The 15,973-nt window shown below is 37.6% G+C and overlaps 1 protein-coding gene across 1 annotated transcript in view; it reads right to left on the reverse strand.

The window, feature by feature from the left end:
* The window catches only part of CMC1 (C-X9-C motif containing 1), a 107,050-nt gene that overhangs the window by 75,808 nt on the left and 15,269 nt on the right, over positions 1-15,973 (reverse strand). Inside the window, exon 2 of the mRNA XM_039242705.1 lies at positions 3,523-3,612. Coding sequence (XP_039098636.1) covers positions 3,523-3,612 — 90 coding nt within the window. The remainder of the gene's footprint in view (positions 1-3,522; positions 3,613-15,973) is intronic.

A 15,973-nucleotide genomic window follows, 5' to 3' on the forward strand; every position in this document is an offset into this window, starting at 1 on the left:
TCTTCACATCAATAGGGAGCATTTGGACTCTGTGGTCTTTATCAGTGTCCCAGCTGGTAATGGTTGAAGGTTAATGCCTTACCCCATTCTGTTCCATTTTCTATCCTAATTAGCCCTCCAAGTCTATAGCTGTGAGCACCAAGTGTCTGTGCTCAAAAGAAACTAATTAATGCTAGCAAATTAGATCAAGTCCAAAGATCCAACAGCCAAACTCTTAGTTAAATGCTCCTTGTTAATAGGAAGTGTAGCTGTCAATAACTGCTGTTGGTGACTATAATGAGGCATCTTTCTTTCACTGAAAGTGATTTCATTTCTCTTTGTCCCCGGAAAAGCTGTTCCATTCCCTTCACAAACCTAAGTTGCTGGCAGGCTGACCCAATTCTTATGATCAGCTGGGTTGAAATGACATGCAAAAAAAATCAAACAGAAAAGCTTTCCAACATTATCAGGTTTCAGGCACTTAGCAGAAAGTCAGATCACTTATTAAAATTCCTATATCTTTATCTAAGAACTATACAATTAGCACACATAATGTTTTTATATAAAATCCTATAAGCAATTAATAAGGCAAAGGCTACAAATAGTAAATAAACTACAAGGGAAGTGTCCTGATTTCTAAATTACATCTTACTGCTCAGTTCAAATGTAGCTGTTCTGCTACTGCTTCAGCGATACCCAGTGCACAGTCTTACTAAATCACATGGCCAGGCAGGAAGAATACTAAAGATTATTGTTTTATAAAATAATCAATTTTAGATTCTATAACTCTGTTTTTGGACCATATGGCCTAAAGATAATCAATATATGATTATCTATAAAAGATTCAAATATTCAAAAATCAATAGTTATAACATGTTCTAATAGAGGCAAATGCACTGAAGTAACCCAAGCAGGTCTCAAATTTTAAGATGCTTTCAGTCTTCTGGAGATTTTAAGCATATTTAAAAAAGCAAAACCTTAACTTTTGATAAAGAAGTGACAAATCACTAAATGCTACATCTGAAACCAGTTTTACCATGTGTTAACTGACTAGAATTTAAATAAAAACTTTTTTAAAAAAGTGAAAAGTAAAGATTTTTCCTGTTCCATTATATGATAGTAGCTGTGCCACACAAACTAATAAATGTTTTAAAGTTATACTCTCTTTCATTTCAAAAGCCAAAAACACAGTTACATTGACTAAGAGTAAGCAAAGGCAGTTCTGAAACCCAAACCCTAAATATTCTGCATTTTCATCTGAACCGTGTGAGTAAAACCTCAATCGATAACTGAATTAGCTAGCTTTATTTCGTTCTGATTATCAGGAAAATGTGTTAAAAACACCATAAATAGGGGCACCTGGGTGGCTCGGTTGGGCAGCCAACTTTGGCTCAGGACTGATCTTACCATTTGTGGGTTCAAGCCCCATGTCAGGCTGTGTGCTGACAGCTTGGAGCCTGGAGCCTGCTTCTGATTCTGTGTCTCCCCCTCTCTGCCCCTCCCCTGCTCATGCTCTCGCTCTCACTCACTCTCTCTTAAAAATAAACATAAAAAATTAAAAAAAAACACCATAAATATATCTCATATTCATCACTTTGGACCAATGTATCAGGCATAAGTAAATTTTCCTAGGACTGAAAAGTTAACCCTGTAATTTCATTACACATTGTTAATTTTTTTTCCTCCCTCAACTGAGTCAGGAATTTTTTTTTTTTGTAAGTTCTGAGGCAAGTGGAGGATTACCTCTTGAGATGATCAGCATGACACCTGCCAAGGCCAGCTTTGCACCAAACCCTGTCTGCAGGTGGTAATGGGCTAATTTCTCCTGACACCTGGGGCTGTGAGTGGAAGGAAGGTACTCTGATGAAGCAACTAACTCATACTGAAAGCAAAAGTAGTATCGCAGAATGACACTAGGTAATTACCGGTAACATATTTATTCATGGATGCATTTATTTTCAATCTAACTTGTGAATGGATCTGAAACTAGAATAGATCATAATAAGTCATTAAAGAAACAGACATGATCATCACACGATGTCCGTTCTGAGAAATTACTCTTCTACTGCTTCCAATGATTCCAAAGGTCATTCTCAAAGGAGAAGGGCACCAAAGGGACAGAAATGTTCCCAGCATCCGAACATTACTGACACGGTCCCGAAACACAGTTGACACAGCCTGGCCCCCTGCAGAGAAACTGGCTATGGAACTGCAGCCCATCATCCTCACTAAGAATCAGTGCAGTCCCTCAAGGAAAAAGACTACAGGGAAAGGTGAAGAAGGGGAGCCAGATAAACAGTCGACCTCAGCAGAATTTTACCACTTCTTTTAGATGGCCATTCCAGGGGGGAGATTTTTTTTAACAAGACATTTCTACAGAAATACTGTTGTCTGTTTTTCTAATTACCCACCATGTATGGCCTCATGTTTCACCTTCTGCTGCTCTGTTTACAGGTTTTCACTGAATGTTATTATATATTAATCAACAATTTATCTCTATATTTATAGAATACAGAATAACTCACGTTAAGAAACATTTTTCCAAAGAAAATATGTGTATATGGGTGCCTAGAGCGTACATTTACAGAAATATCTTTCACTTAGAAATGTAAAATACTGGGGCACCTGGGTGGCTCAGTCGGTTGAGCATCCGACTTGGGCTCAGGTCATGATCTCGCAGTTCATGGGTTCGAGCCCCATATCGGGCTCTGTGCTGACAGCTAGCTCAGAGCCTGGAGCCTGTTTCAGATTCTGTGTGTGTGTGTGTCTCTCTCTGACCCTCCCCTGTTCATGCTGTGTCTCTCTCAGAAATAAATAAAACATTAAAAAATAAAAAATTTTTTTTAAAAGCCACCCAGGTGCCCCTCAGTCAGTTAGCATCCAACTTCAGCTCAGGTCATGATCTCATGTCTCGTGGGTTTGAACCCTGCACTGGGCTCTGTGCTGAAAGCTCAGAGCCAGAAGCCTGTTTCCTATTTTGTATCTCCCTCTTTCTCCCCCCGACCCCCCAAAAATAAATAAACTTTTAAAAAAATTTTTTAAAAGAAACATAAAATACAGAGAAGTAAAAATAAAAACAAAAACAAAACCCAGACTCATTGTAAGTACTACTGGGATTCCACTAACAATTCAGTAATAGACAATGACCTCAAAGAAAATCATCTTAGAATATATATATATCTGTGTGAATATGTTGATGAAGAAAACACAGGTACATGTTACATCTGATGTTTCTTCTTTCCCTATCAAAGTCACCAGAATAATTTGTTTCTCTAAAATACAAATACCAAGTTTTTCTATATATAACTGTACTTCTGGGAAAAAATATTTTTTACTAGTAATTTGGGAGAATATTTTTAAATTGTAAATGAATTGAATACTGATTGGAAGTTCTGAAAGCTGAAATACTGGTATCTCAGTGAAAGGGTGAGAAACAATTCATACATATTAATTCATTGACTACTTGACTCTAAGGCTAAGGATTAAATTCAGATCATATTATAAAAAATGTATTTGATCTTTATATGAATATTTGAATCTTACCTTGAACTTGTTCAGAACATCTCTCTCGGGCTTTCTCTCTCATTATTTTAGGGATCAAAACATCCTTTTCGACATGTCTGAGATGTTGCTCTGAAAAAAACAAACCTTTCTTTAATATAGTGAAGTCTGAAGTAAATCACCAGTTTAGGGAAGAAATAAGCACTCTGGTTAACTCAAAATAAAACCCTACACAAACATACTAAAACCTGACTCTTAAAACCTCATAAAATTGTGGGTATTTTAGTCACTGAAAGTCATTCTGAATATTTTCTATACACAACAGAAAAAAATGTGGGACACAGACAGTATCTTTCTCAAAATTTCTGCAAGCTATATGACAACACTTTATTGGATCACTTTATTAGATTACATATTCCATGCAGTCTTGTCAAAATTAGTCATAAACTAAAAGAGTGTAATTTTCCTTATTAATATAGTCCACAGATTTTTATCAATACTGAGATACAACCAAGGATAGATGAAGGGATCCAAGATTAAGAGACAAGGAAGTAGTTTCTCAGCCTGGTAGTGAGTAGCCTAAGAAAGGAAGAACAGGCAGAAGAAGAAGGAGAAGTACGTGTGCATATAAAAACAGCATGTCAGATTTCTGTGAATTTTGAACAAAACCACCACAATTAGACTAAAATGGTAGACAGAGCATATCTACCAGCCTCTTAAATTCAGAAAGTCCTGAAAAACAAAGCTACCCCTTGGATAGGTGTCCTCAGAAAAATCAAAATGATCAGGAATTTCTTTGAAAGACAGAAGGCAGAGGAGATGGGATGAAAGGAGGTAATCATATACCCACAGGCTTTTTCCCCAAGAAAAAAATTGATGCCACAAGTAGGTACTGCTCCATGCTCCAGAGCAGCAAAAGTGGGAAGCAAGAGACTTCCCTGAAGAAAACCAAAGCCTAATTGGTTGAAATACCTCAGTAGGAGCAAGTGGATCAACTCTTCCGCTGCCTCCAGACCCAGGGGTAATAGAAGTAAATACATGTATCTATCCCCAAAGGATCAGCAAGTTTCCCAGTGACACCTACGAAGACCAGGAACCCCTCCACTTTCCCTGGTACTATGCGATTCCCAACAACTTCTGGGTGCAGGCAGCGATGAACTCATAGAGAATCTGCAGAGTGTGTAAAAGGGCTTCTCAAAAAGCAAACAATACAACAGCCAAGGAGCACCTCAATTTGATGGACAACACGGTGAAAGGGAGAAACCAACTTTAATCAAGAAGTATCCAAATGTGGAGAATTAAAAGAAGAAAAAAAATTTTAGAGTATAATAAATATACACAGGTAAAGGAAGAGATATGAGTCCTCAGCCAGAAATGGATCATAGATTACCTACATGCACTTTGAAGATAGGCGTGAAGCTCAAAAATCCTAAAAGCTTCACAAGGGAGAAAGCACTACCCTCACAGAGGAATGAGATTCAGATTTACCTCATGTTTCACTGGCAAGCCATGGATGCATGAAGACAACGGAGACGAAACTTCAAAGTTCTGAGGGTGCATGACTTTATAACCAAGATTTCCAAAACCAATGAAGAGTGAAGTTAATATTTTCAGCCAAGAAGGGACTGAAAGGTTTACCTCTTGCATACCCTACTGAAACGAAGTGATCCCCATTGTTCTATGATAAGCCACCAATCAAAGTTAGTGGTATAAAACAAACATTTGGTTATACAGAGAGATCCTACAGGGTAGGAACTGAGGAAGACAAAGCAGAATTACCCCTTCTCTGCCTCACATTATCCGGGACCTCATCTAGGAAGAGTCAAATGACTGGCGTTGACTTCAACAGCTGCAAAAGCTGAGGTTGGAGGATCCACTTGGAAGATGACCTATTTCTTCCCTGACGTATCTGACAGCTGAGCTGGACTGGCCAACGAAGGCTCCATGAGGCCCGTACACCAGAGCCCCTATACGAGGCCTCTCCACCCGGCTTGGCTTCTCACAGTAATAGGGAGGTCATGAGAGGGAGGATTGTGAAAAGAAATGTCTAGAGACTACGTGTTTCAAGGAAACCAAGTGAAAGCAGTATGTCTGGCCTTTCTGACCTGGTCACAGAAGCTGTGAACCATTTCTACTGTATTACATCGATCGAGTCACCAAGGACAGGCTACACCCAAGCACAGGAGAATCAGAACTCCATTCTTTCTTGCAAGGCCATATTACAGAAAACATGAGAAATGCAAGATAATGTTGTGACCTTTTTTTTTTTTCTTACTGCGGTTTTTTTTTTTTTTTAAGTTTATTTATTTTCAGAGAGAGAGAGAGCACGCAGAGGGGCAGTAAGAGAGAGAACCCCAAGGAGGCTCTGCATCATCAGTGATGCGGAGCTCAAACCCACAAACCACAAGATTAGAGATTATGGCCTGAAGTCGGACGCTTCAACAACTGAGCCACCCAAGCGCCCAATATTGTGACCACTGTAAAACAGATCTGCCACAAGAAGTAATAGAGAATATCCTCAGCTAAAATAAAAATGAATTCATGAGACACAAATGTGATATAAAACATAATAGAAAAACATACATTTAAATTTACATATTGAAACTATAGGGGCGCCTGGGTGGCTTAGTTGGTTAAGGGTCCGACTTTCGCTTAGGTCATGATCTCAGGGTTCGTGGGTTTGAGCCCCGCTTCGGGCTCTGTGCTGACTGCCAGCTCAGAGCCTGGAGCCTGTTTCAATCTGTGACTCCCTCTCTCTCTGACCCTCCCCTGCTCACGCTGTCTCTGTCTCCTAGAAATAAATAAAACATTAAAAAAAAAACTATAAAGTACCTGAACCATATCAATTAATTTGACCCATTTCCAGAATATTCCACTTAATAACAGATGAATATTAACCAAGATAAACCATAGTCTAGACCATGAAAAAAATCCCAATAAACCTAAAAGAATTCAAGTCATACAAAATATGTTCCCTGACACCAATGTAATTAAGTTACAAATCATTAACAGAAAGATGTCTTGATAATCTCCAAATATTTGGAAACCAAATAACACACTTGAAAAAAAAATTTTTTAATGTTTATTTATTTTTGAGAGAGAGAGAGAAAGACATAGCACGAATGGGGGAAGGACAGAGAGAGACAAAATCTGAAGCAGCCTCCAGGTTCTGAGCTGTCAGCACAGAGTCCTACATGGTGCTTGAACTCACTAACTGAGAGGTCACAACCTGAGCTGAGGTCGGAAGCTCAGTGGACTGAGCCACTCAGGTTTCCCTCAAATAACACCTTTTAAATAACCCATGCAGGGGGAAGGGAGGCGGGGGAAATAGATACAAACAAGAGAAGGAGGGAGGCAACCCACAAGAGACTCTTAAATACAGAGAACAAACTGAAGGTGTGGGGGGGAGGTAGGGGTGAGGGGAAAGTGGGTGATGGGCATAGAGGAGGGCACTTGCTGAGATGAGCACTGGGCGTTGTATGTAACCTAATCTGACAATAAATTATATTTTAAAAACATAAAAAGTAAGTAATCCATGCAGCTAAGAAGAAATCAAAAGGGAAATAAACTATCTTGAAATAAATGAAAATGAAAATAAACCATATCACAATTTGTGTGAGGCAGTTAAAACAGCACTGAGAGGAAAATCTGTAGCACTAGGTCTACACTCGAAAAGAAGAATGGTCTTAAATCAACGACTTAAGCTTCCACCTGGAGAAATCTACGAAGAATAAACTAAACACAAAAGAAAACAAATAATAAAGATCAAAGCAAAACAAATAGAAAATAAACAAAATGATACAGAAAAGCACTGAAACCAAAGCTGGTTCTCTGATAAGATTAAATTTGAGATCAATTAAAATCGATAAACCACTAGCCAAGAAAAAAGAGGTATCACAAATATTAAAAATGACACACATTTTGGGGGCACCTGGGTGGCTCAGTCGGTTAAGCATCTGACTCTCAATTTTGGCTCAGGTCATGACCTCACCCATCGTTCGTGGGATCGAGCCCCGTGTCGGGCTCTGTGCTGACAGTGTGGAGCTTGCTTAGGATTCTCCCTCTCCCCCTCTCTTGGCCCCTCCCCCACCTGCATGCACACAGGTGCAGGCTCTACCTCTCTCTCGAAATAAATTCTAAAAAATGATTTTAAATAATAATGTATTCAAATAATATTTAAATGTAAGCCAATAAAATTAACAGCACAAACAACCAAAGCTAACTCAAGATATAGACAGATAACCATTCAAGCCCTGTATCTATTAAAGAAATTGAAATCAGCGCTCAGTTCGTTAAGTGGCTGACTCTTGGTTTTGGCTCGGGTGGTGATCTCACAGTTCATGGGTTCGAGCCCTGCATTTGAATTTTATCCTGAGAACAATGGGAAGATGCTGCAGAGTTTTAGGCAGGTAGAACCTTCTTTCCTTTTCACTGTGCTGACAGTGCAGAGCCTGCCTGGGATTTCTCTCTCGCTCGCTCGCTCTGCCCCTCCCTGGCTTGCTCTCTCACTCTCTCTCCTCTCTTTCAATAAATAAATAAATAAATATTAAAAATTAAAAAAAAAAAGGAAATTGAATCTGTAGTTAAAAGCCTTCTCCTCCCAAAAAAATGATTCCAGACAAAGACAGCTGAACATGAATTTGAACAAACATTAAAAAAATAATAATACCAGGGCACCTGGGTGGCTCAGTCGGTTAACTGTCCAACTTCGGCTCAAGTCATGACCTCATGATTCCTGCGCTGAAGCCCCACATCGGGTTCTATGCTGCCAGCTCAGAGCCTGGAGCCTGCCTCAGATTCTGTTTCTCCTTCTTCCTCTGTCCCTTCCCCTGCTTTCTCTCTCTCTCTCTCAAAAATAAATATACATTAAAAACAATTTAAAAAGAAGAAATAATACCAATTCCATACACTCCAAAAAAAAAAAAATTGCTGAGTCCAACAGCATCCGGACACCAAAACCAGGCAAAGACATTAAAGAAAAACTACAATCCAATACGCCATCATAAGTATAGATGTAAAAATCTTTAAAAAAAAAAAAAAAAGAGTAGCAATTTAAAGCCAATAATATAAAAAAGGATACTAGTTCATGACTAAATGAAGTCTATCCCAGGACTACAAAACTGACTTAACATTCAAAAATTGATAAAAGTGATTCATCAGATTAAAAAGCTAAAAAAGGAAATAAGTATGGTTATCACAACAGAGAATATACATCTGACAAAAATCTAACATCTGTTCCTAATAAAATCTCCCAGTAAAGTAGGAGCAGAAGGAAACATCCTCAACATGATAACTGGCATCTACAGAAAAAAAAAACCCACTTGCAAACATTTTCCCCGTAAGATATGGAACAAGGCAAAAAAAGTCTGCTCTTGATATTTATACTCAACCTTTTAACTTGATTTTCTAGACAGTTCAGTAAAGAAAAATAAAAGATTGTCTATCTAGAAAATCCAATAGAATCTACAAAAAAGCTACAGAACTAATAAGCAAGGTTTCCAGATATAAGATTAATATACAAAACTCAAATGGAGATGACAAAATAAAGCTTTTTTAAACAGAACTACATAAGGCTCAGGGAACTGCAGGACAAAAAATAAAAGAAACTTTTTAAAAAGTCTATCACTTATTTTACCAGAGTCTCAGAAAAAAAGGAAAAAATGCAGAGCTAAAAAAAAATTTGAAAAAATAATAGCTGAAACCTTTCCAAATGAGGCAAAAGAGGGGCGCCTGGGTGGCTCAGTTGGTTAAGCATCTGACTTCGGCTAAGCTCATGATCTCGAGGTTTGTAAGTTTGGCCCCACGTCCCGCCCTGGGCTGACAGCTCAGAGCCTGCTTCAGATTCTCTATCTCCCTCTCTCTCTACCCCTTCCCCGCTTAGGCTCCATCTCTCTCTCTCTCACACACACACAAAAACAAACATTAAAAAAAAATTTTAATGAGGCAAAAGACATAAACCTATTAATTCAAGAAAAACCGTTAAAAACCTAAAGAAACAAATCATAATAAAACTTCTGAAAATGAAAGACAAAGAAAAATCTTCAAAGCATCAGAGAGAAATATAGGAGAACAAAGATTCAAAGGACAAAGGATTTTTTTTTTAGGACTGAAAGATGAATAAAGACAACTCAGATGAAGAGAAGTGAAGGTAATTTCTTGTCAGCAGACCTATTCTCAAACAATGGCTAGAGGAAGTTATTCAGACAGGAAGGATATGGTAACAAAAGGAAACTCAGAATAACAGGAACAAAGAAAAGGCAACAGAAAGATAAATATACTATTCTTTCCGTGAGTTTTAAATATTTTTTTTAAAGTTTATTTTTTTTATTTTGAGAGAGAGAAGGAGAGAGTACAAGTGGGGGAGGGGCAGAGAGAGAGGGAGAGAGAGGGAAAGAAAGAATCCCAGGCAGGCTTCCTGCTGTCAAGTGTGGAGGCCAACACAGGGCTTGATCTCAGGAACCATGAGATCATGACCTGAGCCAAAATCAAGAGACGGATGCTTAATCGATGAGCCATTCAGGTGCCCTAAATTTTAAATATTATTTCTGACAGAAGCAAAAATCATTACATTCTCAATGTATATAAAGGTAGTATTAAAAGTGACTCTACCGTAAAGGGGAGAAGGTAAAGCAACTTTGAGGGTAGCAAAATTACCTATATTCCACTTAAATGATAAAATGGTCATGCTAGCAGACTGTGATAAACTATATTATACAGTGTAATCTTTACAACCACAAAAAAAATTAAAAACCAATATAGATAAATCAAATGGAATATCAACAAATTCAAAGTATTTTCTCCCACCCTGATGGAATCAACTAGATATCCAGAACAGAAAGCAGGAAGAAAAATTTCCTAGCAGTTGGAAATTACACAGCACTCTTCTAAAGAATTCCTAGATCAAAGAAGTATCAAGGAAAGGAGAATAATATAATGACCTGAATGAAAATAAAAACAAAACTTACTAAAAACTAAAGCAGTGCTTGTAGGGAAATGTTTAGCAATAATGCTCATATTAAAAAAGAAAGTCTCTTGGGCCACCTGGGTGGCTCAGTCAGTTGGGCATCCCCTTGATTTCAGCTCGGGTCATGATCTCAGAGTTCCGTTTGTGAGAGAGAGCCCTGCATTGGGCTCTGCTCTGACAGAAAGAAGCCTGCTTTGAATTTTCTCTCTCCCTCTCTGCTCCTCCCTAGCTCATGTTCTCGCTCTCAAAAAAAAATTAATAAACAAAAAAGTCTCAAACCAACAATCTACATTTCCATCTGACAAAACTAGAAAAAGAACAAAGAGAACCCAAAAGAAGCAAATAAAAAATAAAAATAGTAGCAGAAATCAGTAAAATTGACAACAGGGAAACAAATGGGATAATCATTACTGAAGAGTTTTGGGGCTTTTGTTTTAGAAAAATTAAAAAAAGAAAAGGGCCCAAATGGCCTCACTGACAAAGTCTATGAAATATTTAAAGAACAAGTAACACCAATTCTAGCCTCCTCCTGGCACATTTTATTAGACCAGCACTGCTCTGATATCAAAAGCAAAGGCAATATTAAAAAAATAAAACCCAGACCAATATTCCTCATGAATATAGACTCAAAATTCTCAACAAAATACTACTTAATTGAATCTAGCAATATAGAAAAAGAAAAATACACCACATCAAGGTGGGTTTATTCCAAAGATGCAAAACTGGCTCACTATTTGAAAATCAATGTGATGAACAATCTAAAAGAAGAAAAACATACGGATCACGTCAACTGAAGCAGAAAAAACATTTAATAAATTCAATACCATTCTTGAAAAACAAAACTTTCAATAAATTAGGAACAGAAAGAAACTTCTTCTACCTAACAGTGTCTACAAAAGTCCTATAATAACATCACACTTAATGATTCAACACTGAATGCTTTCCTTGTAAGAATAGAAACATGGAATAAAACTGCACAGAACTATATACACATGTGCATATATACATAAAACTGATGAAAACTAAAAAGGTATATAGTCTAGTTAATAGTATTGTACCAACTTCAATTTCCTGCTTTTGATATTATACTACCATTATACAAGAGGCATTGTGGGAAGCAGCATGAAGGGCCTGTAAGGCTCTATATAGTTTTTTTTTTTGTAACTTCCTGTGAGTCTATAATTATTTCAAAATAAAAAGCTAAAGGAAAAAACTTCTATAAGAAATTATGGTAGAAAATCTTTATGACCCAGAGTTAAAGAGTTGTATATGGCACCAAACTCATGATCTACAAAAGAGAAAAAGAGTAGATAAATTCTACTTCATCCAACTTAAAAACTTCCACTCCACAAAAAATGCTCTTAGAAAGATAAAAACAAGCCACATAATGCGAAAAATTATTTGCAAATCTCATATCTGAAAAAGGACTTGTATTCAAAATATATAATGATTTCTGTAAACTTGAACAGTAAGAAAACAATCCATTTAGAAATGGGCAAAAGGCTTGAACAAACACTAGACAAGGAGATAGAAGGATGGCAAATAAGCATATGAAGACATGCATAACATCATCAGTCATTATGGAAATCCAAATTAAGGTTACAAAAGTTACCATTAAACACCTATGAAGATGGCTAAAAGAAAAAAAGATTAATACCAAGTGCTAACAAGGATGCAGAGTAAACGCCTCTCTCATACATTGCTGGTGAGAACATTAAATGGTGCAGCAACTCTGGAAGATAATCAGACAGTTTCTTATATAGTTAAACATGTATTTACCATATGACCCAGCAAACACATCCCTCCGGATTTAACTCAGAGAAATGAAAATATGTTCACACAAAACCTATATACACACGTTCACTGGGGCTTTACTTGTAATAGCCAAAACATGGAATTAACCCAAAAGTCCTTCAGTGGGTGAATGAACAGCAGTTCATCAAGATAATAGAATCTTACTCAGCAATAAAACAGAAAAAACTACTGATACACAACAACAGAAGCAACTTGAACGGATCTCAAGGGCATTATGCTGAATGAAAAAAAGACCATCTCAAAGGGCTCTGTATTACATGATTCCACCTAAAGTGACAAATTAGAGGGGTGGAAAACAGATCATTGGCTGCCAGTAGTTAAAGAGTTGAGGAGGCAGAAGGAAACATGAGGGGTTTCCTTTGTGGTGACAAAACAGCTCTGTGTGCTCACTGCGATGATGGTTACTTGAGGATTCATATGTAATAAATGTCGTCTAACTACACACACACGTAAAATTTGATAAAAATTCAACTACAATGTGCACCTGAGTTAGCATACTAATGTCAATTCCTGGTTTTCTTACACACAATTAATTAGAGCAGTATGTCCTAACCTTTTTACTCTAAAAGAGCCTTTTTAGACCATTTTTTTTCACTAATGCTCCCCATGAAATGTTAATACCACAGATACATTGACTATCTGTGTATGTACTGTACGTATAACAGTACATTAAAATAGCAAGATTATTTTCTCCCTCCAGTACCAATTTTTGCCCTTCTGAATGCAGTATCATACTCACCCAAGACTTGTACTATGGTTATGAGAGACAACAGCAACAGGAAAAGGGGGAGAAAAAGTACATGAGAACTGCCATGTTTTGCAGCTTGATACATTAAATTCTTTCAAAATAAAGTTACAATTTTTTTTTACATGTATTTATTTTTGAGAGACAGAGTGAGACAGTGCAAGCAAGGGAGGGGCAGAGAGACACACACAGAATCTGAAGCAGCCTCCCGGCTCTGAGCAAGCTGTCAGCACAGAGCCTGATGTGGGGCTCGAACCCATAAACCGTGAGATCGTGACCTGAGCCAAAGTCCGACGCCCAACCAAATGAACAACCGTTCAGTTATAATATTAAAGTTATATTTAAAAAGCTTAAAAATGTGTAAGACAAAAGGACTCAGAATAACCAAAACAACATTAAAATGGAAGAACAAATCTGGATGACTTCCACTACCTGATTTCCACTCTCACAACAAAGCTACAGCAGTCAAAGTGGTGCAGTACTGCCGATGATTCCAATAAAAAGACTAACAGTAACAAAACGAAGTCCAGAAATGCTTCCACATTTATACAGTGACTTTATTTTGACAAATTCACCAAGGCTACTTAATGAAAAAACCAAAAGCGTTTTCAACAAATGGTGATAATAGACCTAGATAAGCACTGGGGGGTTAGTGGGGGTATCAGTCTGAATCTTCTGACCTCCTGCTTCACAGTACCCAAAAAGTTAATTTGCCACAGATCACAAACGTAAATATAAAAGCTGAAACTATTAAACAAACAAAAAAAACTTCAATTCCTCGAAGACGACACAAAGGAAAAGAAGGATAAATTTGATTTCCTCAAGTATAAAATCTGCTGTTCGTCAAAAAAACACCATGAAGAAAATTAAAAGACAAGCCACAAACCAGAAGAAAATGTTCACAGTATATAGACATATAGATCTATAGAGAAAGAGTTGACGAAGGACTTGAATTTAGCATATATAAAGAACTCCTACATATCAATTACAAAAATACAAACAACCCCAGTACAAAAGGGACAAAAAAGGTTTGAATGGACTCTTCAAAAACAATATAGACAAACTGTAAATAAGTAAATGAACAGGTGTTTGTTTAAAATCATTAGTCATGGAGAAAATGCAAATGAACCCCAGGATACCATTTCATACCCCCGAGGATGACTAAAGTTAAAAATACAGCACCAAATGTTAGAATGTGGAGCAACTGGAACTTTCATATATCACTGGTAAGAGTGTGAAAAGATAAACTTCTTTGGAAAACTGCTTGTTGAGTTATAGTGAATACACCCAACCTACTTTCCATTCCTAAGTATCCGTTCAGCCAACATAAATGACAACATATTTCCGGAATATGACTTGCTCAAATCTGTTTATGGAAGCATTATTCATAATGGCCCAAAATTTTGGAAACAACCTAAATACCCAACTGAATACTACTTAGCAATGCAAAAGAATTAACTGATACACTCAGTACGAGTGAATCTCAAAAACTGTTGAGAACAAGAAGCCAGGTGCAAAAGTACATACCACATGATTTAAGAACATGAAAAAAATCTATGGTGATAAACTGAACACTGGTTATCTATGGGAGGTGAGAAGGATATGCTCTTGGGGATGTCTTGACTGGGTTTATAGATTTATCATAATTCATAATCTATAAATTCCACGGTAAATTTTATAATTTATAATATATTAGCCTTAAAACATAAAAATGTGTACTCATAATGGATGGTTTAACATGTAACTATCAGAAAATAATTAGGTAGACAAAAAGTTTTAGAATTCTCTCCTTAAAGGTACTGTTCATCTTTTATTAGATTTATTTCTACTGGTAAATTACACAAGCAACATGTAATTATTTATTGTGCTGTTATAGAGGTTCACCTGAATTTTTTATATTGCTCTTATAACCAATACAATCTTACTTAACTCTCATTAGTTCTATTAAATTGTCACCAGTCTCTTCCAATTTCCATGTAGACAATCACAGGGACGCCTCTGCAGCCCTTCTTTTCTGGCTCTGTCCTTAAGAAAACTGGTAAGCAGAAATTAACAGCACATCTGTCTTGGATGCTCAAATTTTATATAGGATTTTCATAGTTACCTTCATGTTGAGATTTGCCTATGATTTTCCTCTGTATTGCTCTAGTATCTCAGTTTCTCTCTCTCTCTCTCTGAGAAAGAATCCCAAGCAGGCTCCTTGCTGTCATGTCACGGCAAGCAGGCTCCTTGCTGTCAGGGCAGAATCCCACACAACATGGGGCTTGATCTCATGAATGAAGAGATCATGACCTGAGGCAAAGAAATCAAGAGCCAGCGCTTAACCTGACTGAGCCCCCCAGGTGCCCCTATTATCACTTTCTTTACAGTTTAATAGAAACCACCTGTGACTGTCAGTTTTATGCCCCAACCTGGCTAGGCTACAGTCTCCAGTTATTCAAACTAATCCAGGTATTGCTCAGAAGGTACTTTGCAGATGTGATTAAAGTCTATAATCAGTTGACTTTAAGTAAAGGAGATTATCCTAGATAATCTGGGTGGGCCTGATATAATCAGTTGAAAAGCCTTAAGACCAGAATTCCATGTGGGAACTACAGCTTCAGCTCAGCACCAAGAGTTCTGGTGCTGTTCTTCCTGACAAAACTACAGCTTCAGCTCAGCACCAAGAGTTCTGGTGCTGTTCTTCCTGACAGCCTGGTCTGCCCTACACACTTCACACTTGCCCAACTAGCTCCCACGGTTACATGAGCCAGTATCTGGCCATATAAGTGGGGGGGGGGGGGGGGGGGGGGGGGGGGTGTGTGTGTGTGTGTGTGTGTGTGTGTGTGTGTGTGTGTGTACACGTATATGCAGTAGCCCTACTGGTCTCTGGTGTTACACCAGCTACTAGGGCCCAGGTCTTGAAGTATGTATGAGAGAGACAGACACAAAGAGAACTTTAACTACTGATGCAATTTTCTAAAAGCTTT

The sequence above is a fragment of the Hyaena hyaena genome, unplaced genomic scaffold (genome assembly GCF_003009895.1).
Source record: "Hyaena hyaena isolate Hyena2069 unplaced genomic scaffold, ASM300989v1 scaffold_216, whole genome shotgun sequence".
Lineage (NCBI taxonomy): Eukaryota > Metazoa > Chordata > Mammalia > Carnivora > Hyaenidae > Hyaena > Hyaena hyaena.